This window comes from Rhinoderma darwinii, chromosome 13 (genome assembly GCF_050947455.1).
Source record: "Rhinoderma darwinii isolate aRhiDar2 chromosome 13, aRhiDar2.hap1, whole genome shotgun sequence".
Lineage (NCBI taxonomy): Eukaryota > Metazoa > Chordata > Amphibia > Anura > Rhinodermatidae > Rhinoderma > Rhinoderma darwinii.
The window spans coordinates 13110981-13136713 of record NC_134699.1 but is presented as its reverse complement, the minus strand read 5'-3'; the positions used below and the strand labels follow the sequence as shown (position 1 = coordinate 13136713).

General features: G+C 42.0%; 1 protein-coding gene and 1 long non-coding RNA gene across 2 annotated transcripts in view; one reads left to right on the top strand and one right to left on the bottom strand.

The window, feature by feature from the left end:
• The window catches only part of APCDD1L (APC down-regulated 1 like), a 38453-nt gene extending 23908 nt beyond the window's left edge, over positions 1 to 14545 (bottom strand). The window contains exon 1 of the mRNA XM_075846491.1: positions 14339 to 14545. Within this exon, the coding sequence (XP_075702606.1) occupies positions 14339 to 14540 (202 nt within the window). The 5' untranslated portion in view covers positions 14541 to 14545. The remainder of the gene's footprint in view (positions 1 to 14338) is intronic.
• On the top strand, positions 1815 to 23446 carry LOC142666452 (uncharacterized). The gene is made up of 2 exons (XR_012851693.1): positions 1815 to 1893; positions 23299 to 23446. It is a non-coding gene; the product is annotated as an uncharacterized LOC142666452 (long non-coding RNA).
• The last annotated feature ends 2287 nt before the right edge of the window (positions 23447 to 25733 follow it).

Below are 25733 nucleotides of genomic sequence, written 5' to 3'. Positions count from 1 at the left end.
GGTTATAAGCAGAGACGAAATAAACGAACTCCATTTTTGTAGAATCCAGTGTACGTATTTGCCAGAAAGGAGACATTGTACTAAAATACCATCTTGTGATTATATTCGATAACCATTTTGTGATGCATAATGCCATTTTGGGGCACAGAATTCAGTTTTATTCCGACTTCACTCGTATTTTCTCTACACAAAATAAAGATTTTACCACAAAAAAGTACCATTTATAAACAGGGGCCCATGGTCTCAATGCAAATTAATACTTTTGTAATTTCTCTAGAATAATACAACCACAATCAAATGTTCTTTGGTATTTATAGTGGTTGTTTTGACGGAATCAATAGCGCAGTCGACTGCGCTATTGATTCCGTCCAAAACTATGGAACCCTGTCACAACGGTGACAAATGGAAACCTTTAGCAATGTTTCCGTCACCATTGATATCAATGGTGAGGTAAACGGAAGCTTAGGTTTCCGTTTGTCTTTCCGCTGAGGGGTTAACCCGACGGAAACCTCTGACTGAGCCCCTCAGCGGAAAGGAACCGTGATGTGAACACAGCCTAAATCAGTAATGCAGGCCCTTCATTTTCAGAATTGGTGGGGGCCCCAAAGGTCGGACCTCCACATCTATTGGGGACAAATTGCATAACAGATTAAAAATAAAAACCGTCAATTATGGAATTCGAGTTGCTCTAAAAATTTTATGTTTTGGTACTATGGAACTTATTTATTAAAACTGTGTAGAAGAAAGACTGGCCCTGTTGTCCATGGCAACCAGTAAGAGTTCAGCTTTCATTTCTTCAACAGCTCTAAACAAAAAACAAAAAAAAAGGAAAGCTGCACTGTGATTGGTTGCTGTGGGCAAACAAGCCCGTTTTTTCTGTTAAAGGGTTTGTCCCTTATTCGAAAATTAAAAAATTGTCTCATCGCTGGGACCCCCACAGATCAGAAAACGGGGGTCCCAAACCCCTCGTTCCACCTCAATGCACTCTCCGCAGTGAGAAGGAGCTTGAATGTCGCAGCGGTCAAGCATGCAACCGCCACACCATTTAGTCTATAGAACTGACGTAAACAGCTGAGCACTGTATTGAGCAGTTTCCATCATTCCCATAGACTTTGAAGCAGCGCACATGCTCGACCGCCACACCATTCAATGTCCTCCCCCAGCGGTCGACCAGTGAGGAGAAACGGGGGGTTTGAGTCCTCCGTTCTTAAGATCTTTGGGGGTCCCAACTGTGGGTCGCCTTTCCTGTGATAATTGTCGTTTGTGGTACAACCTCTTTAATAAATGAGGCTCAATATTCTAAACCAATAGTCTGCAACCTGTGGCTGTATTGAACTACTACTACTCCTACTATTTTCACAACAGAGGATGCAGACAACTGTTCTAAGCAATTCATATTTCACATCGGAGCAACTTCTTTCTGCAGCTTTAATTATGTGCACGAGCCTGCGCTGTGTCATGTGATTACATTTATCCAATAGGAAAGGGGCTGCAGCCATCTTGTCCCAAGAATCTCCTGAGGTGAATATGACAACATTGCTTTTCCTCTGTATGTATATATGTAAGGCACAAGAGAACAGCCAGGCAGGCATGTCAGCAACTCGTAATTCATCACTTGTGGGAATAAACATCATAGCCCTTCATGTTATTACACATTGATAGACATATTGAGCCTGCACTGTATAAACCAGTGGAGACAGAGTCTGGAGCAGTTAGTTGCCCCTAGCAACGAATCAGATCAATTCTTTCATTTTTGAACCTCCACTGGAAAGATGAAAGCTGTAATTTGATTGGTCCTTTACTATTTGTCAGCACATGAGGCCCATGATGGTTTGTGAGGGAGAGTCTGGTCATTACGACTGGTGCGGCGCTGAAGCAAGGAAATTTATACAGGTTTTTTTTCCTTTATATTCATATTAAATATGTAATTGTATATATTATTAACTGTAGAAGTCATTATTGTTCTATTTTATATTGCCATACTTACCAGCATTACCAAGTTGAAGGACATTTGAAAGCCCCGTCTCCAAACTGCCAGAAACGCCCTACAAATGTAAAAATTGCATGAACCACTTTCCTTTTTTGGGACTGTTGGCAAGTATGTATTGTATATTAGGTATTATTTATTATATTTAAAAAGGTATGTCCACCTTTGGACACCATATTACAGGTTAAATATACATATAAACGACTTAAAAAATTGTCACTGTGTACATACATTACTTCTCCTGTACTGATCCTGAGTTATATCCTGTATTATACTCCAGAGCTGTACTCACTATTCTGCTGGTGGAGTCACTGTGTACATACATTACATTACTTATCCTGTACTGATCCTGAGTTACATCCTGCATTATACTCCAGAGCTGCACTCACTATTCTGCTGGTGGAGTCACTGTGTACATACATTACATTACTTATCCTCTACTGATCCTGAGTTACATCCTGTATTATACTCCAGAGCTGTACTCACTATTCTGCTGGTGGAGTCACTGTGTACATACATTACATTACTTATCCTGTACTGATCCTGAGTTACATCCTGCATTATACTCCAGAGCTGCACTCACTATTCTGCTGGTGGAGTCACTGTGTACATACATTACATTACTTATCCTGTACTGATCCTGAGTTACATCCTGTATTATACTCCAGAGCTGTACTCACTATTCTGCTGGTGGGGTCACTGTGTACATACATTACATTACTTATCCTGTACTGATCCTGAGTTACATCCTGTATTATACTCCATAGCTGCACTCACTATTCTGCTGGTGGAGTCACTGTGTACATACATTACTTATCCTGTACTGATCCTGAGTTACATCCTGTATTATACTCCAGAGCTGCACTCACTATTCTGCTGGTGGAGTCACTGTGTACATACATTACATTACTTATCCTGTACTGATCCTGAGTTACATCCTGTATTACACTCCAGAGCAGCACTCACTATTCTGCTGGTGGAGTCACTGTGTACATACATTACATTACTTATCCTGTACTGATCCTGAGTTACATCCTGTGTTATACTCCAGAGCTGCACTCACTATTCTGCTAGTGGAGTCACTGTGTACATACATTACATTACTTATCCTGTACTGATCCTGAGTTACATCCTGTGTTATACTCCAGAGCTGCACTCACTATTCTGCTAGTGGAGTCACTGTGTACATACATTACATTACTTATCCTGTACTGATCCTGAGTCACATCCTGTATTATACTCCAGAGCAGCACTCATTATTCTGCTGATTGTTGTTGGAACAGTTGACATTGTTGCCATGGACAACCCAATGAGGCCAGGTCCACACGTAGCAGAATTTCCACTATTGATACATGTGCCCAGGTGCGTTCAGTTGTATATTTCGGCTAGTACACATTTGCTTTGGAGACTCTGTGGCATTTTGCATCATATTTGCTGGACAGAACACATCATGCAGCGCTATTTTTGTCCGGCAAATTGAAGAAAACCAGGCCAGATACCCTATGGAATCCATTAAAGTAAATGGGTTCCATCGGCTGCTGTTGGTGTGCATCTTGTGATGGATCCGGCGCTTCGGTTATTTTCATTGTTCTGTTCCTATGACTGAACAGAATAGCGGTAATTGTAAATGAAATATCAATCTAATCTGAAGGGAGACGCGCGAGCCACGGTGACATAAATGCACTGGACCAATCAGAGACCACACGGCGGCTGGAGTTACATGCGGTGCAGAAGGCTCGGATGGTAATTAACTATAATTGACTATAATTTGTGATTAACATGTAAACAGTAACATGTTCGTAGTCCGTCATGTGCGGGACCAGACTAATGGACGTTACCTTAGAAGTCTTCTATTAGTTATCTCCAAGTTTATTCTTGCTGATGAAATATTTCAGGGGTATTCACCCCAATGTTTGGACCCTAAATTTGCTTTGGGATATTTTTTATGGCCCCACGCCATTGGAAAATTATTGAGAAATCCCTATTACTAATTGCGTCTACAGTACTAAATAAAATTTGCAGCGTGTGGGCTTATTATTTTGGTTTTTTAATGACCGTCACATGGCAACATGTATTTCTATGGGGCTATTCACACGGCCGTTCTATCGGACCGTGTGATGTAACGTGAAAAAATATTTTTATCCATTTTCACGGATCCCTCAATAGACTTAAAAGGGGGTGTTATAGCATCCACTCAAAAATGCCCTGATCTACCAATCAGTGACTGTATAGGATCCATCTCATTAAAGCAGAGTTTTAATTTCTTCCATACTGAATTAATTGCACAACAGAAAGAGTCACACAGAGAGGAGATGTGGAGGAGGGAAGAGTGCAGGGACTATGCATTTCTATGACACCTGGGTGACTTTGTGACAGTGCACTCAGCTCCATAGCTGCTAAAATGGCCACTGTAACTTCCTACAAGAGAAAGGAGAGGTCAGAGGCATAACTGTATGAGAGAAGAATTAAAAACCCAATACACAATGATAGAAGTGAAATTCTCAGCACAGCTACGTTTTGTTTTCAGCAGGTAGATTTTTTTTTCCGTCAAATTATTGAAGCGTAAAATATTATACAAATAGAAAATGTTAGCAAAATAATCTAATTACAGATGAATTGGTCTCATAAATTAGTTTACTGAGCCGGGATCAGATAGACTTGTCCTTGACAGATCATCTGCTTATCCTCGTGGCATCCGTGTGATCATAACCTTGCGTAGTAGCGGCTCCGGCCTGGTCAGATAATCACCAGTAGGAATATGGATTATTGGACTTGTTTATCGGTTTCTAGATAGAAGGAGATCAATAAATGTCCATTAGTGATATCAACTGGAGGGAGTGCCCGGCACAGCTCACCTCGGAGATAAAAACCCGTCTGGCAGAAATGTTTTTTTTTTCCCAGGCTGACCTATGTGAGGAATTCCGAAGATTTCATTCACAAGTGTGAGGAGCGAAACAGATCAATCTAGATGTTCTGTCAGAGCTGAAATGTTCTAGATAGAGCTTCAAAGAACTGGCGGGGGGGCTCAGTGTAAGGATACCAGATCAGCCATGTAAATGTGGACACGTATGATGGACATATTATGCCGGGCTCACATACTTTACATGCCTGGACATAAGTGAATATAGTGACATAAGAGGAATGCTCTGTGGACACTAAACTACAAACACCAGTAAATAAAAGTCCTCAATATCGGATTGTGGGGTTCCAGCACTCGGCACCCCCCGCCGATCAGCTGTTTAAAGGGCCCATGGAGATTGTGCAGGAGCTGCAGCCTCTTAATTCCTTTCATTGCTCCATACTGTAAAATGCCGACACACTTGAAGAGGCGGTTTACAATATTACAGCCTTCCCCTATTCCCTTGCACATGGGGTAGCGGTCGCACCAGGGCCTTGGTGTCTAAAAAGGCTGTATTCAAATGGATGGAAGTGCTGCAGATTTTCCATGCAAACTCTCTGAGCAAAAAATGTGCTGCAGATAACAGTCCCAGCCATGTGGATGAGATGAGATTGTCACCATTTTTAATGTGGAAAGGGTGAAATCAGCAGCAGGATCCTCACGTAACACAAACGCTGCAGATTCACTGCGGATAATCTGCAGCATTTCCGTCCAGTGCGAATCCAGCCTTAAAAAGCCACCAGTTTTAGGAGTGGCACAATGGGGCCATTTTATAGATTTTGCTATGGGGCCCAGGGGCACCTCTGACCGTTATCAGCTTCTGGATGGCTATAACAAAGGTTTTCATCTGCAGTCTGCAATCAGAGATCTTGAAAATGTTGAGGACTGAAGAAACAAAACTATATTAGGCTACATTCACACGAGCATATCAGATTGACGCGCGTGAAAACTGTGCATGAATCTGGTCCGTGTGTGTTGCGTTGTGCATCAGTGTGCTTTGCGAGTGGCATGCGTTTTTCACGCACTCGCAAAGCACATCTTTTTTTTATCTAATTGATGCGCAAATCACGCACCGCACACGGATGTGCATCTGTGTGTGGTTTTCACGCACCCATTGACTTCAATGGGCGGCTAGGTGCGTGAAAACGCATCCATATAGGACATGCGGTGAGTTTCACGCTGCGCGCTCTCGCTGCATGAAAACTCACGCATGTGTGAACGGCCCCATTGAAATCAATGGGTCCGTGTGCTGCATGTGGTTTCTATCCATAGGGTTTTTCCTCGTCACAAGGCTTCTCAATGGCGTGATGAGGATTTCAATGATCTTATCCATCTATATTGATGCGGTCGTCCTATTCTTCTTTTATTCAACTCTTCTAAACATAATTTGATGGGGAGCGGGGTAGATCGATTCTCACACAGGGGTTAGTGAATTCCAATAAGCTAGTTGTCAGAAATCCTTTTTTTTTTTAAGCATTTGTGGTTGTGTACCACCTCGACATCTCCTATTATCAAGACAGTCCTGATTATTCGCATTAGAAGCTTTTGGACTAAAATACCTAACTTTGCTAATTCAATACATATCTTTGTGCCCCAAAAGCAATTTTGACAATTTGTGTTGACTGTTGGGTAAACTTTTATAGTAAGCGGTCTGTATAATACATGGACATGCCGGGTCCTCCAGAGTTTTTCCGCTTCTAATTTACGCACCGTGAGAATGAGATTTGTTCAAATCTCATCCATCCTGCTGCTACTGTATTATTCTTCCGATTTTCCGCAATTAGATACTTTGCAGAAAATTCGCAGTATTTACGATACGTGTGAACTTACCCTTACACGTGGCTATTATCTCTTGCATTCGAATGATTATACAAAACTTTGTCTGATAATCGCTCCGATTAGTAGGCCCTAAACAGGCTGTCACCACATTATAAGTGCCCTATCACCTTCATAATGTGATAGTCGCTGTAATGTAGATAACAGTGGTTTTTATTTTGCAAAACGATCAATTTTGAGCAAGTTATGCACAATTTTAGATTTATGCTAATTAGTTTCTTAATAGACAACTGGTCGTGTTTTTACTTTTTTACCAAGTGGGCGTTGTACAGAGGAGTGTATGACGCTGACCAAACAGTGACCAATCAGCGTCATACACTTCTCTCCATTCATTTTTATCAGTACTCGCAACACAGCGTGATCTCGCGAGATCACGCTGTGCAGTCACATACTCCCACATTAACTTTACCGAAGTGTCTTGAGTGTGAATAGACATTGCCTCCAGCCAGGACACAATGTCTATTCACACTCCCGACACTTCGGTAAAGTTTCTGTGAATGACAGAACAGCGTGATCTCACGAGATCATGCCGTGCTGTGTGAGTAAGTCCCCAAGAAACTTTACCGAAGTGAATAGATATCGCGTCCTGGCTGGAGGCGATGTCTATTCACTCAAGATACTTTGGTAAAGTTAATGTGGGAGTATGTGACTGCACAGCGTGATGTCGCCAGATCACGCTGTGTTGCGAGTACTGCTAAAAATGAATGGAGAGAAGTGTATGACGCTGATTGGTCAGCGTCATACACTCCTCTGTACAACGCCCAGTTGGTAAAAAGTAAAAACACTCCCACTTGGGCATTCAGAAACTCATTAGAATAAATCTAAAATTGCTCATAACTTGCTCAAAACTGATCGTTTTTCAAAATAAAGACCACTGTTCTCTACATTACAGCGCCGATCAGATTATGTAGGAGACAGGGCACTTATAATGTGGTGACAGAGCCTCTTTAACTCACAAGTGTTTTGGATACCCATTGCGTGTGGCAGCTCAATGCCATATGTAAGCCTGCGATCCTTTCCATAGTGTGAATTATTGTTCTGGTTGGCTGCACTAGTTGCTCTATTGTGGCTATGTATATGAATGTAGATCCCGGTATATAGAAAGAAGAGCAGAACATCTACTCGAGACGACAATCTGTAAATAGGGATGTGTTTATGTTACATCCAGTTTCTGAAATCATCATATCAACCAACAGAATACATGGCACATTAATTAAAAAATATCTCCGCTAAGTCCTATCCGTAGATTTATCAGATTATGTTTATTTCTGGTTGAAACCTCAAAAACACAACATTCAGCCAAAATGTGCAAATGTTCCGGCCAGCTGCTCCTTTTTACTGAGAGACCTCTAATCTCCCTTAATGAATCATCCACGTCGTCCATGTGATTAATTATCCACAATACACAAAAAAACAAACTGCTCTGTCAAGCTCTACAAAATGCACGCAGAATAAGTTTACAGCATGTCCATCGCCTACGCCTGGTGTCGGCAGCCATTTTATTATATATTATATTATTTGATCAAATATCCCTGAGGATGCGGCCTATCAATTCAAGAAACTTCTTGCTGTTTTGGTTTACAGTATAGTGATGATACTTATATTGTACCAGCAAATACTCCATAACACTTCTTAAAGGGATATTCTGGTTTCAGAAAATAAATGTTATTCATTGTATAATGAAAAGTTGTACAACTTTCCAATATACTTTCTGTATCAATTCCTCACGATTTTCAATATCTCTGCTTGCTTTTATGCCATAGGAAACTTTATTTTTTTTACTCTCATGGGATAAAACATTTGTCCTGGTCACGTGTTGGACAGACAGGTGCAGAACTCATTAGAAGAGATAGATTTCATACCTGCACTGTATAATCAGTCCTACACTTGTGTTTATCACATGACCAAAATCACTAGAAACTAGAAAATTAACTAAGCAATTGCATGACAGCAAGCAGAGATCTTGAGAACTGTGAGGAATTGATACAGAAAGTTTATTGGGAAATTGTATAATTTTTCACTATGCAAAAAAATAACATTAATTTGCTGAAACCGGAGAACCCTTTTAATTGTTCTGTCAGTTCCACGTAAAAAACGCGTGTAAATCTGGTCCGTGTGCGTTGCGTTATGCATCTGTGTGCTTTGTGAGCCTCGTGCATTTTTCACGTACTCGCAAAGCATATATATAGATTTTTTTAATGGAATTGATGCACAAATTCTGCACCGCACACAGATGTACATCCATGTGCGCTGCCTGGCTTTCACGCACCCATTGACTTCAATGGCCGCGTAGGTACGTGAAAACGCACCAATATAGGACATGCAGTGAGTTTCACGCAACGGACTCTCGCTGCGTGAAAACTCACGCATGTGTGAAAGGCCCCATTGAAATCAATGGTTTCGTGTGCTGTGCGTGATTTCCATGCACAGCCCACGGACGAGATTCACGTTCGTGTAAATGGGCCCTAATCTTAAATTCTCCTGGGGTGGCGCTGCAGGGAAATTAAACGGGCAAGGGAACAGTTTGTGATCAGCTTATTATCAAGGGACCTTTTTAACTAGAGGACAACCCCTTTAATGAAGGATAAATACAACTGGCTGTAGGGGACAAGGCATGTCTCAACATTTATTGTATGAACCTCCCCAACCACTGGGTGGTGCACTGAACTCCTGCCACCAAACTATGTAATTCACTGTATGTATACACTTCAGGGGGGCGTTCCCACCATTGCCATTTGTAGTACCAGCCTGTCTGGGCAACTCAAGTTCTAAGTTCTTTATGATTTATCTAAATATAAAAACAGTGGAATTCCCCTTTAAGCTTTCATTGTGGACTAGTTAATTTCTTTGATACTATAATAGTAGTTTTGCCGATAGACTCATATCTAAGTACTGTATTGATTTTTTTTCCTCTTTGTATAGGCCCTTTTACACGGGCCGATGATTGAGTGTTTATATGTGTAAACAGAGCAACGATCAGCCGATGAACCAGCAAACACTCGTTCATTGGCTGATCTGCTTGTTTATGCGGCCAACAAAATAGTCGCAAATCGGCAGCACATCACATGTAAACAGGGAGATGTGCTGCCAACACGATACAAATGTTTTGGGATGAATGATCGTAGAACGATCGCTCGTCACCATACATAACTGATCATTGGTCCTTGTGAAAGGAGCAAACGAGCGTCGATCAATGAGCTGTCTTGTTGATCGGCGCTCGTTTTCACAGCCCATAATAGGAACCTAAGTCTTCATTCACATATCCGTTAGGGCTCTATTCTGACATGCCGTCGGAGGGTTCTGTCAGAATAGGGCCCTTTCCCCATTCATCATCCCCATCGATTTAAATCGTGACGGATCCTGTCCCAATGGTTTCCATTTGTCTCAGTTGTCCAAGGGTTCCGTCGTTTTGACGGAATAAATAGCGTAGTCGACTATGCTAGTGATGGTTTCCGTTTGAGTCAGTCAGGGAACCGTTCTGACGGGAATCTCCGACGGAACATCAGAACTGTACCCGGACGCAGATGCGCACGAAGCCTAAGTCACTTGTGTACCATGTGTACTGCTAGATTGTCAGTAGACTGTCAGCTTCTTTGATCGGACGCCCATTGTTGTGCTAGAACTTCTAAGTCCCCCCTGCAGTCCCTAGATCCACATCACAGCACGAGATCTGGAATAATAAACAGCTCATTTATTAATACATCTGGGAGACATGTACAGTTTGGAGGTCTATAGTGGGCGAACTCCCGTTTATTAGCTGAAATTGCATTAATAGTCTATTAGGACGGGGGTTCTTCTTTAGAAGGATTTCCTTTTATGAAAAATATGCAGAATAAACATAGACCAAGTATATTGCTTTGTGACTTCGGCCATAAACTTCTAGGAGGTGATTTTGGTCTGTACGGTGTCAGGAGCAGATTTGTCTTGTGATCTAAGCAGCTTGATGCAACATTCAAGGAACTCAAATTGTGCGGTTTTTACCATATGGAGACGCACTTCCGTAAATGGGAAGATTTACTTTTTGATCAGGTGGGGGGGGGGGGTCCGACTGCCTGCACCCAGACTGAGCATGAGATTGAAGGGGCCACAGTACTGGTTAAGTACATGGGACTGCACTGTTGTTCCTAGTGGCATGGAAAATCTTTTAAGGGGACACCGTACTAAAACTTCGCTGATACTCCTTCAATCTTAGGATGGGTGGGGGTTCTGGCAGTTGGACGCCCACTGATCAAAAAGTGATGGCATATTCTAGCGATATGCCATTAGTTTATGTGATGGGAATACCCATTTAGGCTACATACACACGTTGCGGAATTTTGTGCAGAAAATCCACGACAAAAGGAAATTCCTCAGGTAAAACCCGCACCTAATAGTGTGAGGGTTTTTTTTTGTGTGTGTTTTTTTACATTTTGATACAGAAATATGTGCATTTTTATGCTGCGGATTTTGGTGCGTTTTTGTTTTTTTATACTAGTCAGATAAATGCACATGCTGAGGATGTTAAAATACGCACCACAGATCAGTTTACGTGCACAAAAACTCTGCAATGTGTAGATGAGATTTCTTGAAATTGACACCTCATTACGCTGCGGATTTGCCACCTAAAAATTATGGGCCACAAATCTGCATGCAATACGCATTGTGTGCATTTGGCCTTAAGGCTCTGTTCACATTGCCAGTCAGTTTGGCTACGATCACCTTTGATGGTAATAATAGTGTAGCATGCAGCCCTATTCTTGCTGACAAAACGACAGATCGCTCTTCGGAACCCCGATATATCCCCTTAATAAATCCAGGGACCCCTTAAGTGGGGCCCGTTGGTCACCGCCTGAATCCATTGTACGATAGATCGAGCAGAGCGAAGCAGAAGACATGATGACAATGTGAACATAGCCCTAGACAGCTTCACGGTACGTTTAACATCTACAGTGGTCTCCTACCGGTGGCCCTACATCTGTGGCTGAACTAGCAACAGGTTGGAGACCACTGACCTACATCGTCATGATCCCAGGGGACATGCACGGAGATGTGGACAAGCCCTACCCCGAATTTCATTTACTGCAGAGACATGTAAACCATTTACTACAAAATTCAAAGGCCGAAATAAATACACCGATCAGTGCCGCTCTCATTGTAGAGCTTTCCATATATCTGCAATTATATAAATGAACATGAACCACATATTGTAACAGCCACAGTATAAACTGAAGTTATAAAGCAATCACTAAAATGTATCGGATATTCACACAAGGCGTCTTTACTGTGTTGTAGCAGCAGATTTTTTCTGCAATTTTTTTCTCTGTTTTTTCTAAAAAAATTATGTGGAAAAAAAGCCACATGTGAACATGCCCTATAGTGACGGCATCCAACATTTCACTCATTACAAAAAAACCTTCTATACTGTACAACAGAGCTGTTATTAGATGGCTGGCAGTTTCTGTCTATAGAAAATGTTCACGATTTTTATGCATGAAAGGTGACATGCGCCATTTTTAACTACGCCAACAAATTGTCAGCCATATGTGAAAGAGGAAAAAGTGACGTCCATTACATAAATACGGCACATGGCTCATTTGCTGCACTTCTACGTTAATATATTGTTTACATCAGGGGCACTCAGCCGGTGACTCTCCATCCAATGTGCAAATAGAACTCCAAGCATACCTATGGCTGCTGAGAGTTGTAGTTTCAACACAGCTAGGGAGAGCCATCCCTGGTCTAAACCATTTTCCAGAAATGACCCCTCGGCCGGTGTTATAATGGCCACTATGCTTCACCATGTATTGCAATTTACAAAGTTGGAAAATAGGGACACCAGACCTAGAAGACTAGCCAATCAATCCTGCAGGCAGATCGTATACACAAACTTTACCCCCCGGAGCCGCGGTCCCTAAGATCAGTGCTCGGGGACCAAATCTTAACACAATGTATATTAGTAAATTGTATCACTAGATGTGCTCAGGTATATGGAACGTATAATAGTCTCAGATCTACCTCTGCGGTTCTAACTGTAGACATGTACTGTATATAAATTATCTACATTATATGTGACAATCCACCAACACTGCTGCGCCCCATACCAGATACATTGTCTGCTTTATCCTCAACCAAAGAAATCTCTGTTCCAGTAATTCCCAACCTTTTTACCATTAAGAAAATTATTTCACTTCCTTGGGGTAACTGCCTGTGGGGTAACTGCGTCTGCTGTCTTCTGGGGAACCTCTAACCAAGTTCCCAGGGTTTGGAAACACTGCTCTAGTCAATAGCCGATAAACAGGTGCCACATCGTAATGTCCAACTTCTGAAACTTTTCCCAATATGTTAAAACCAAGAACCATATTGAACTATGCAGTGTAGGTTTTTACATCAATGAACATTTACAGTTAAATTAATGACTATGGGTTACATTGATGACTCAATGCCAGAAGGCACCTCTAAAGCTGGCAATAGACGGGACGATTTGCCCTAGACTTTTCAGGACACTGGTCGGCGAAGGGGGACGTCAACCGTACAAGACCTCTGTAGTGATAGAGATGATCTTGTGAGCGAAAAATGTTTCCCACTGTTTATGTATTTTATATACATACACACACACACACACACACACACACACACTATACACATTCGTAGCATTCAATCACTAGAAGAAATGTAAACAATTCCAATACGGTTTCTAACCAATGCAACAAATGTCTTTAATTTGAAGCCAATTGTTTTAGTGCCTTAGTGAATCGTTAAAAATCATTGTCATGTCTATATCCAACTTATTTTAGATGATAACAGAGAGGAATAGCATGACTTGAGTGTAAGCCAATTGCAAATACAACAGGGGATTTATCAATATTGTCGTAAACTGTATCATATTAAACAACCAAATTAGTGCAAATTGCAAATTGCACCAATTTTATCAATATGGCATAACTCGCTGGGTGTGTTACGCACTTTACGCCACATCATGGCTGGCATACTTTACATAAATACTTTGGCGCACAACGTTAATAAATTTGACGCATTGTACGACTCCTGTTAGCCACACCCCTTTTATAAATACTTTTTAAAACTGCCAATGTAGTGGAAAAAGTGGCTAAAAACACATAATACATTTGCTGCTTTCCATTTGGATATCACTGTACAAAAGAAACGTTCAGCTCTGCTACATCTGTATTTCTGAAATATGATCTAATACAGTAATACAAATTTTTTCTTAAAGTTTCGGAATATACAGCTGACCGTCCAGGTCACCAAAATCTGCTACGAAATGAGCGCACAAATCAATCACTCCAACTACGAAGGTGACCAAACGTAACAAACTTTGTCGTAACGCCCGACCATCAAACATAACACAAAGTCGGAATCATAGAATAGCAAATATCAAAACCTGTACAAATGATATAAAAGCAGATAAGAAAAAAACAAAATAGATTCCTAATCGCAGTGGAACGTAACACAACCTGAAGTTGTAGGAGGACTACAAGTCTCAGTATTCCCTGCTGATCATTTATACACTGAACGCCAGATTCATTCACAATAAACAAGACAACCAGTGGCTGGGTAATGTAGTCCTACAACATCAGGCACACATTGCCCATCATTCAACATAACTGCTTGCTGCCTACCTAGAAAGCATGCCAGGGTGCAGTAACGCTGTGCCATCACTCCGATGGAGGTTGGAGTCTTGGAGCCAAGAGAAGTGCAAACTTTGCAATGATGATGAGAGTCTCTGCTCCCCTGGCCAGTGTCAGCACTTTGTGTGTAACACAGGGGCTTGTGGTGGGGAGGAAGGCTGCGTACCCTCTGATCACATACTAATGTGCTCATGAAGCCAGTCTGTCCACAGTGTTGTCATATGTAATGGAGCTTGGCAGTTATAGGTTACACTAAGAAGAGGTGGAGACTCGCGGGGTCCTGCAGACTATGATTACAATGCATCCCGGCTGTTCATTCATAGTCTGAAGCCTTCACCTCATCCCACTCTCACCCACGCCCTGCACACTCACAGATCTGGACGCACGTGATGTACCTACATACAGAACTGCACAGGTGGCATAAGGCTGCCAATAGACAGTGGTGGGCCACTCGCGGAGCACCACTCCAGCTGCCAATCCCACCTGTTTACGTCTGATGACGGCTGCGGAACTTGTCCGGGTGTCCCATGAAATACTCCAGAATCTCATACAACTGCACATAGGAGGGGGGTTAGGGTGTATTCACACGGTGCGGTTTAGGTTGCTTTTTCTTTTTTTTCTTCAATTTTAAAACTGTAAACGATTTCTCAGGGACATGAATGGTTATTTTGTGTTCGAACGTAGCGGCACAAAACCGCCTATTAAGGTAGAAGTCGGGACAAAATGCGTCCGAACCAGAACTGCACTGTGTGAATGTATCCTTAACCCCTTAAGGACTGAGCCTGTTTTGGCCTTAAGGACACAGCCTATTTTTTCAAATCTGACATGTGTCACTTTATGTGGTAATAACTCCGGAATGCTTTTACCTATCCAAGCGATTCTGAGATTGTTTTCTCGTGACACATTGGACTTTATGTTACTGGCAAAATTTGCTCGATACATTAAGTATTTAATTGTGAAAAACATCAAAATTTAGCGAAAAATTGCAAAAATTAGCATTTTTCTAAATTTATATGTATCGGCTTGTAAGACAGATAGTAATACCACACAAAATTGTTGCTAATTAACATCACCCATATGTCTACTTTAGATTGGCATCGTTTTTTGAACATCCTTTTATTTTTCTATGACCTCACAAGGCTTAGAACTTTAGCAGCAATTTCTCACATTTTCAAGAAAATGTCAAAAGGCTATTTTTACAGGGCCCAGTTCAGTTGTGAAGTGGATTTTAAGGCCTTATATATTAGAAACCCTCGATAAGTCACCCCATTTTAAAAACTTCACCCCTCAAAGTATTCAAAACAGCATTTAAAAAGTTTATTAACCCTTTAGATGTTTCACAGGAATTAAGGCAAAGTAGATGTGAAATGTTCAAATTTCTTTTTTTTTTTGCAGAAATTCATTTTTCATCTATTTTTTTTGTAACACAGAAAGTTTTACCAGAGAAATGCAACTCAATATCTATTGCCCAGATTCTGCAGTTTTTAGAAATACCCCACATGTGGCCCTAGTGCACTTATTGACTGAAGCACCGGCCTCAGAAACAAAGGAGCACCTAGAGGATTTTGGGGCCTCCTTTTTATTAGAAAATATTTTAGGCACCATGTCGGGTCTGAAAGGCTCTTGCGGCGCCAAAACAGTGGAAATCCCCCAAAAGTGACCCCATTTTGGAAACTACACCCCTTGAGGAAATTATCTAGGGGTATAGTTAGCATTTTGACCCCGCAGGTTTATTGCAGAAATTATTGGAAGTAGGCCGTGAAAATGAAAATCTACATTCTTTCAAAGAAAATGTAGGTTTAGCTAATTTTTTCTAATTTCCACAAGGACTAAAAGGAGAAAATGCACCACTACTTTTGTAAAGCAATTTCTCCCGAGTAAAACAATACCCCGCATGTGGTCATAAACGGCTGTTTGGACACACGGCGGAGCTTAGAAGGGAAAGAGTGCCATTTGTCTTTTGGAGATCAAATTTAGCAGGAATGGTTTGCGGAGACCACGTCACATTTGCAAAGCCCCTAAGGGACCAAAACAGTGAAAACACCAAAAAAGTGACTCCATTTAGGAAACTACACCCCTTGAAGAATCCATCTAGGGGTGTAGTGAGCATTTTGAACCCACAGGGGTTTCATAGATTTTATTAGAATTGGGCAGTGAAGATAAAAAAAAAACATTTTTTTCCAATAAGACGTAGCTTTAGCTCAAAATTTTTCATTTTCTCAACAAATAAAGGAATAAAATAACCCCAACATTTGTAAAGCAACTTCTCTGGAGTACGGCAATACCCAATTTGTGGTCATAAACGGCTGTTTGGGCATACGGCAAGGATCAGAAGAGAAGGAGTGCCATTTGGCTTTTGGAGCACAGATTTTGCTGGATTGGTTTCTTGACACCATGTCACTTTTGCAAAGCTCCTAAGGTACCAGTACAGTGGAAACTCCCCAAAAGTGACTCGATTCACGAAACTACACCCCTTGAGGAATTCATCTAGGGGTGTAGTGAGCATTTTGACCCCACAGGTGTTTCATAGATTTTATTAGAATTGGGCAGTGAAAATAAAAAAAATCCTTTTTCTTCAATAAGACGTAGTTTTAGCTGAAAATGTTTCATATTCTCAACAAATAAATGAAAAAAAGCACCCCAACACTTGTAAAGCAACTTCTCCTGTGTACGGCAATACCACATATGTGGTCATAAACTGCTGTTTGGGCACAGAGTAGGGCTCAGAAGGGAAGGAGCGCCATTTGGCTTTTGGAGTACAGATTTTGCTGGATTGGTTTCTGGGCGCTATGTCGCATTTGCAAAGTCCCTGTGGGACCAAAACAGTGGAAACCCCCCAGAAGTGACCCCATTTTGGAAACTACACCCCTCAAGGTATTCACCTAGGGCTGTAGTGAGCATATTAACCCCACAGGTGATTGGCAGAAATTGGTGTGCACTCGATATTGCAGAGTGAAAATGGTTTTTCAATAGATATGCCAATATGTGGCGCCCAGCTTGTGCCACTGGAGACACACACCCCAAAAATTGTTAAAAGGGTTCTCCCGGGTATGGCGATGCCATATATGTGGAAGTAAACTGCTGTTTGGGCACACTGTAGGGCTCAGAAGGGAGGTAGCGCCATTTGGCTTTTGGAGCGTGGATTTTGCTTGTAGTAGTTTTGTTTTGAGTCTTACTGGTGTTTCCGTTTATAATGTCGGGGCACATGTAAGGCGGGCGGAGTATATAAGGGGCATAGTCAGGTGGTATAGTGGGGTAAAAAAAAACAATAAAATAATCCATAGATGTGTGTTATGCTGTGACACAATCCTTTCTGCACAGGCCGGTGTCGCACTAATAAATGGTCTTTACTTATTCCCCTTTTGGTCCACACTCGGCACCTTTGAAGTTTGGGGAATTTTGCTGGGAAAGTGTTGTCCAAGTATAATACGGGCGCCCTCACTTCCAGCAGATATGTTTGGGCCCACCCCTTCCTGGTTCCCTAATTTTAGGGGCCTTGATAATTCGCCACTTGAAACAGAAGAAATGTTCCCCTCGAGCCGGCACAACTACATATTTTTCTTTCCTGATTTATTGGTGCCTTGACTAATTTTATTTTTTCATAGACGTAGTGGTATGACGGCTGGTTTGTTGCGGGACGGGCTGTAGTTTTTATTGGTACCATTTTGGGGTACATGCGACATTTTGATCACCTGTTATCCTTTTTTTTTTGGGAGGCAAGGTGACCAAAAAACAGCAATTCTGGCATATTTTTTTAGTTTTTTTTATACAGCGTTCACCACGCATTATAAATTACATGTTACTTTTATTCTGCAGGTCAGTCCGATTCCGGTGATACCTAATTTATAGCACTTTTTATGTTTTACAACTTTTTGCACAATAAAATAACTTTTGTAAAGCGAATGGATTTTTTCTGTCGCCAAGTTGTGAGAACCATAACGGTTTTAATTTTTCGTCGACGGTGCTCTATGAGGGCTTGTTTTTAGCGAGACGAGTTATAGTTTTTATAGGTACCATTTTTAGGTACATGCGACTTTTTGATCACTTTTTATTAAAATTTTTGGAAGACAAAGTGACCAAAAAATAGCAATTATGTCAGTATTTTTTAGTTTTGTTTTTTTACGGCGTTCACTGTGCGGAATAAATAACATAATATTTTTATAGTTCAGGTCGTTACGGTCGCAGCGATACCAAATATGTATGGCTTTATTATTTTTTTCAATAATAAAATGACTTGATAAAGGAAAAAGGGCGATTGTGTTTTGTGTTATTATTTGAAACTTTTATTGTATGTTTTACAACTTTTATTTTTACTTTTTTTACACTTTTTTTTACACTTTTCTTTGGTCCCACTAGGGGACTTGAAGGTCCAACTGTTTGTTTGATGTTCTAATACATTGCACTACCTATGTAGTGCAATGTATTAGAACTGTCAGTTGTTCACTGACAGCAAGCCGATCAGGCTCCGCCTCCGGGCGGGGCCTAATCGGCTAACGTAATGGCAGATAGGAAGCCATTGTTAGGCATCCTGTTGCCATAGTAGCAGTCGCCAGCCTTGCCATCGCATGGCAAGGCTGCCAATTGCATACAAACCACTTTGATGCAGCGATTGCATTGAATCGCTGCATTGAAGGGGTTAATGCCAGGAATCGGAGCTAGCTCCGGTTCCTGCCGATAGATCGGGGTGTCCGCTGTAACATACAGCGGACACCCACTGCTGATGACGCCGGCTCAGCTTCTGAGCCGGAAGCTGAGCCGGCGCCATCTTGCCGATGGTACCGGAAGCCTCCTGGGCCCCGCCGACGACGGGGCATAGGAGGATTCCGTTACAGGCTGATCGGGAGGTAAGCATTAGCCCTCCGATCGCCTTTGCAGCCAACGGCAACCCAGCGATCACGTTGCTGGGGCGCCGGTGGCTATAAACTCCTCACATGCTGCGATCTCTATTGAACGCAGCATGTGAGGGGTTAATCGGTCGGATCGGCGGCTAGCTCCGGTCCTGGCCGATACCTCAGGGTGCCAGCTGTAACATACAGCTGTCACCCGGCGGTGATGTCGCTGGCTCAGCTCCTGAGCCAGCTTCATCTCCATCACGTACAGTTACGTGGAGATGCGCGAAAAGGCCATCTCCCATCACGTAACTGTACGTGAAATGGCGCGAAGGGGTTAAAGCAAGTGTCATTTTGACACACTGACTCCCACCCATAAAAGTGTGAACACGCTCCTTTTCTTACTTATGGTTATTTATATTTGGCCAGTCCGCACAGATAAGGCTATGTTCACATTGGAGTTAGGAGCATAACGTGGAAGCTTCTGAGCCCCAGGGCAACATATGAACAAGGACCCCCCCCAGCCTTTACATAGAGATTTGGTCCATTGCCTGTAATCTCTGCACCCCATTTAGTTACCCTCCTGTACAATGTATAGTGCAAAGTAATCCAACTTTGTAATATACCTTGTGTTTTAGTGTGTCATTAATGCAGGGCCGGCCTTAGGCTGGAGGGCGCCCTGTCCAGCAGAATAGTTTTGGTGCCCCCTCCCATATTATATACCTTCCACACAAATAATTCCACCGTATACTGTTCACATAAATAACACCGGTATGTCCTGTATGTATAAATAATGCAACCATTTACTTTATACATAAATAATACATTTGTAAAATGTATATATAATATTTTTTATTTATATAGCACCAACATATTCCGCAGCACTTTTCAGTTCAGGGGGTACATTGTACAGACATTACATATTGACAAAACTAATTTCCAATTCAAACAAGAGGAGTGAGGACCCTGCTCTCAACAGCTATGTAACCATATGTAATACCGCCATATACAGTACACGTTAATACTGTACATATAAATAATACCCCCATGTACTGTGTGTCCAACATATGCTGTAAATATAATAATCACTTTATACTCTACACACAACACCACTACATATTGTTTGTATCAAAAAATACTGCTCTACACTGTACATATAATACCGTTCTATTCACTACACACCTATTATACTGCTATATACTATACTCCCATATAATACCGCTATATACTGCATACACCTATAATATTGCAACATACACTACCCACAAAATACTGCTATACAGTCTACACACACACAATACCACTATATACTGTACACATCAGTTTTGCCACTATTTCCACAAAAGCACAGCAAAAACTTTTTTTAAGTCATTGCTGCAAAACTACAATGTGTGAATATGCCTTACAGTATCATATGTACACGAGAATCATATATATCCACATGCACACAGATATATGCACGCACACACACTCAATTTACGTACTCATACACACACACACACACACACACACACACACACACACACTCATATACACACACATACATACATACACACACACACTTACCTTCTATGTAGGATCTCTCATGCAGACAGTCTCCTGAAGCAGCAGGGCCCTTTACAACATGCCCCATCCCAGGACAGCAGATATAACCAGCTGCAGAAGTAGCTGGTCTGTTGCTCTTCAAGAATAGGGGGACCCAGCCCTGGAGTGGAGGGGGACACAGGAGAGAAATGCAACACAGCAGAGGAGGGGGATACAGGAGACGGCTAGAAACGGAGCTTCCTCTCTGCAGACACTCAGGCTGTGAACTCTCCCCTCCCCCTCTTCTCTGTCCCGACTGCTTCAGACAAGAGAGAGAGGACCGTAGTTTGTGTTCACAGCAGTCCACAGGCTGAGGAGACGGGATATGGTGCCACCATAGAGAAGATTATGTTGTAGGAGGGAATACTGGCTGCAGAGGGACTATCTACTGAAGCATTAGGCAGCATGTTTGTCAGTGAGGGCGCCCCCTTTACTTAGGAGGAGTGATGCGCCCTGTGCTGCCGCACACCCCTGAGTCCGGCCCTGCAATAATGTAATTATTTTCAAGATCTCTGCCGGCTGTCAGTGAATGGAAACATTATTGCAGTCTGTGCAGACCTAACATGAACAGCGGAGGGTTTATTACAATCGTATCCAGTTTAAAACAAAAAAAAGCTAAATACATCAGCAGCACAAATCTCTCTGCTGTCCTGATAGTTTGCTACAATGTATCAGTGCAGGTAAAATTTACCCGATTTTTTAGCTCACAGAGGATTGTCTAGACTGGATACAACGGTGGCAAAATTATTAGGTCAGGAGAGTTTCAACCCTTGGGTTTAAGGAATAATGTTTCTGTTCACTGACTGCAAGCTGAGAACTTGAAAGTGAAAAGTTGAAACAAAGTATAATTCATTATTAGGGTATGTTCACACGCACTGTTTTCAGACGTAATTCGGCCGTTTTACGCCTCGAATTACGCCTGAAAAAACGGCTCCATTACGCCTACAAACTTCTGCCCATTGCTTTCAATGGGTTTTACGATGTTCTGTTCCCACGACGTCAAAAGACGGCGCGTAAAAAGACGCCCGCGAAAAAGAAGTGCATGTCACTTCTTGGGATATTTTTGGAGCCGTTTTTCATTGACTTAATTGAAAAACAGCTCCAATAACGGCCGTAAAATACACTGCAAAAAACGCGAGTAGTTACAAAAACGTCTAAAAATCAGGAGCTGTTTTCGCCTGAAAACAGCTCCGTATTTTCAGACGTTTTTGGTCACTGCGTGTGAACATACCCTTACACGGATGAAGCTTTATTTACCGGACTGGACAATACGGTTAATATATAAGGGACGCACTTTTATCAGTAAATTTGCCGCACCTTGATAGACACGTTAGACACTATTCTCTTCCTAATGCCACTTCATAGCTGGCGTACCTTACAGCAATATTTTGCGCGACAAGAATGGTGCCCCTCATTACAAAATGTGGCACAATTTATGACTCCTTATAACCACGCCTGTTTTTCTAGACACTTTTCTAGAAAGTTATGTGAGCTATTATGTACAAGAGTATAATCTAGACGAGTGGCTCCTGTTCTAGCGGACTTGAGCTGTCCTTGTATTACAACCATTCACCTGAATGTCCGCCATGTAATACTACATCTCTCCTCTAGTGGCCACTGCAGGGGAAATGCCTGGCTGTCCGCAGCTTCCTTTGGCAGAAAGCTGTCTGCTTGGGTTGCAGTGGCTGCATTCTGAAAGGTTTTATCTCTGATGAGGCAACCAGTTTAATTTTTGTGAATTTCCATTGTGGCGGTGCAAAACCTTCCTATAGCGGCGTGGTCATGCCTGAAATTTTAGATTTTGCTCTCCCTGATACGGTCTACCTGGCCACTGTCATCAGCTGATTGTTAAAGGGAATCTGTCACCAGCATTTCACCTATTGAACTTTACTCACCCCTCGCCGGCCGCTGCTATCAAAAGTTCATTGCCGTTATCCCCTCTCCTAAATTCCTCCTGCGACTGTAAATAACGGTCTGCAAACATTTCGTAATTATCGTAATAATCCGGTGTCCCTTTGTTCGCACACACCAGAAGAGGACATCAATGCACAAGTGCGGGATTTTGTGTGCTGGGGGAAGGCGAGGAGCTGTCAATCAAAAGTAAGGGGGCGGGAAAAACTCGGAAAGATTTGAGGAATGAAGATTTGACTCATGCTCATTAGCATACGGTGCGGGAACATTAAAAAACGGAATACTAAAGCTATAGAGGTGACTACAAAGACAATTATAAGTTATATAGCAATGATTTTTTTTACCCACTACCACCTGGTATTGCTTGTTTAATAGGTGAAATGCTGGTGACAGGTTCCCTTTAAAGATACCGACAAACAATAAAAAGTGACACGCTACCATGACCCAACTATCATTGGTGAGCAAATTAGCAAAATATTTGATCAAAATAGCCAATAAAAAACAAAATAAGGATTGTGACAATAACATATCTAGCCCTATGTGCCAGATAAAAAGAAACATCTGTCTGTACATCACTCAATACTTTGTATCACATCATTTTATTTATATGCACTATTCTCCCCCTAGTGGCCAATGAGCGGAAGTGCACGGTTTAAAAGATCACAGAGAAAGGTCGAAACAGCCTGAGATGAACTCCCCATATTGTCATGATTAATTATTGTGTTGATCAGTTGTGTGTCATAACTGTGAATAAAAGTCTTCGCTTGTACATCCAGGAATTTCTGAGTATTTTTTTTTTTCGAGGTCTGCATGCAGTACTGTATTTCCCAGTTGTAGAGCTTACAACTGTTCCTAATTACTAGCGATAGTCTGTTTTGTTTAGAAGTCATCCATCAGTCCTGTATTTGTTTGAGACGTTCTCATCTATGTGCCATGGCCTGGTAAAAAATGCACGGATAATCGGGAACGTATCCTATTGATATCCTTAATCACGAGGTACTGAAATTGCGTCATTTTATTCTGTGTTAAAATATAAATTTAGGCTAGTTTCATGTTGTATGTTATTATGCAGTCCTGCAATAAGCATCGGGCGAGATTTTGTAAATGTATTAGACGGGATGTCATGAGCCATTTGTCAGGGCCAGTCACATTAGCGATCTGTGCAGGATCACGCATTAGGGGAGAGGACATGCCATAGACGGCATACGAGGTGTACTTTCTTTTTCGGTTACTAGTTCTTTTTTAACACAGTTTGGGCCAAATGTCATACAACCAAACTCCCAATTCTGAATTCTCTGACATTTTAATCTTCACCTCTATTTTGCTCAGCAACACCCCCAAAACAACACAGAAACATCTCCTTTTATGTATTTTATTTACACAAGCGGTTCATACTATAGGACAGTCCTGGGGGGAAAAATCGGGATTGTTGGCAGGTATGCTGTAGGTTGTTAGGTAGTGTGTCCCTAGCAACCTGTCTGTCAAATTCCAAACTTGGTTGGCACTGTGCTAGCAGCAGAGAAGGGGTGAAAGCAGCTCGCAGCAGTCACTTCATACTATTCTCTATCTAAGGGCCTGTTCACACCTGTGTTGGTGTTTCCATTGTTCTGCTCCATCAGAGGAGCAAACCAACAAAAATACAGAAAGCGCCGCTTCTGTCACATGACAGACAACATCAGCACCTGACGGAACCCATTATCTTTAATGTGTTCCGTCATGGTGTCTGTGGCTTTATCGTAAAACAACAGCACAGCATGCGGCGGTATTTTCGGCTGGATCTATGACGGAGCCTACAACGCAGATGTGAACAGACCCAAGGCTGCAGTATCACATTTTTTTAAATGGAGAAAACTACTTTAAAGGGGGGTTCTCCAATTTTGACAATTCCTACTTGTTAGTAGGGTTCCTTGACAATAAGCAGATCACAAAGTCTCTCCCTGCTGGTACCTCCAGCAATCAGCTGTAATCTGGGGAAACCTGATAGTAAAGGCCCTTTAATACCGGCTGATTGTTGATCGGCGCTCGCTTGCTCTTGTCACATGGAGCTATGGATGGGGACGAGCGGTCGTTAGTCCGATCGCTCGTCCCCATACATTATCATCATGTCGGCAGCGCGTCTCCCTGTTTACACACCAAGATGTTCTGCCGACAACGATAATATTTTACTTTTTTAAAAAGATACATCAGCACATGATCGAGCGATTTCTAAACTGGATTAAGCACAGCCTAGTGAAGGTGAACATTAGAATCATAACTAGTGAGCAGGTAATGATTGTCAGAAGCTGCGGGCACATCCCCAGTTCCTCCACAGTGACGCTACCAGCATTTGTGTATTTCGTTATATGGGCATGCTGGGACATTTAGTTCTCTAATAAAAGGAGAACATGTGGATATATTGAATGTACACTCCGAGAAAGGAAGCAACTTGTGGGGCACATACATCATTCATATTGAAATGGTTAATAGTCCCAGTCAGGAGATGAGTGCGGATTGTGCAGAATTCTGGAAATGTGATCAATCTTCCAGTCCTCGGTCTTGTTTGATGTCATGCACATATGCGGAGACCCTTGTTTCATCTTAATAGATGTTCAGTGACAATAGATCAGTTGTCGAATTACAAATAGACAGTTCCTGAAGAGACCTCCTAGAGAGCGCTGGATAGACGCGTCACGGTCGTTTTGACATGTATCAATCACACAGTGGAAACCATTCAGTGATAAGAGTCTTATTTTGGATTCCTGCAGGACCTTTGCTAACCTGCATGCACTTATCTGGCAGGGTCCTATTGTCTGCCAGCCCCGCACCAGCCCGCAGATAGATTACAAGAGACGTCGGCCTCTCTTTTGTCTGTTTCATCTTCATTTCTGACAGGTTTCGGTCAGTCAGATCACCTGCAGGCTGTCACCAAGTCCATTCATATCTCGTGTTGATCTTGGAAGATTCTGCAAGTTCAATGCAAGAAGTTAAAGATCCCTGGTACTTACGGTCTTGTTCACACAGCGCTAAAAAAAAACGTTGTGTAAACGTGTCAAATACACCAGCGTTTTTCTAAAGCGCTTTTT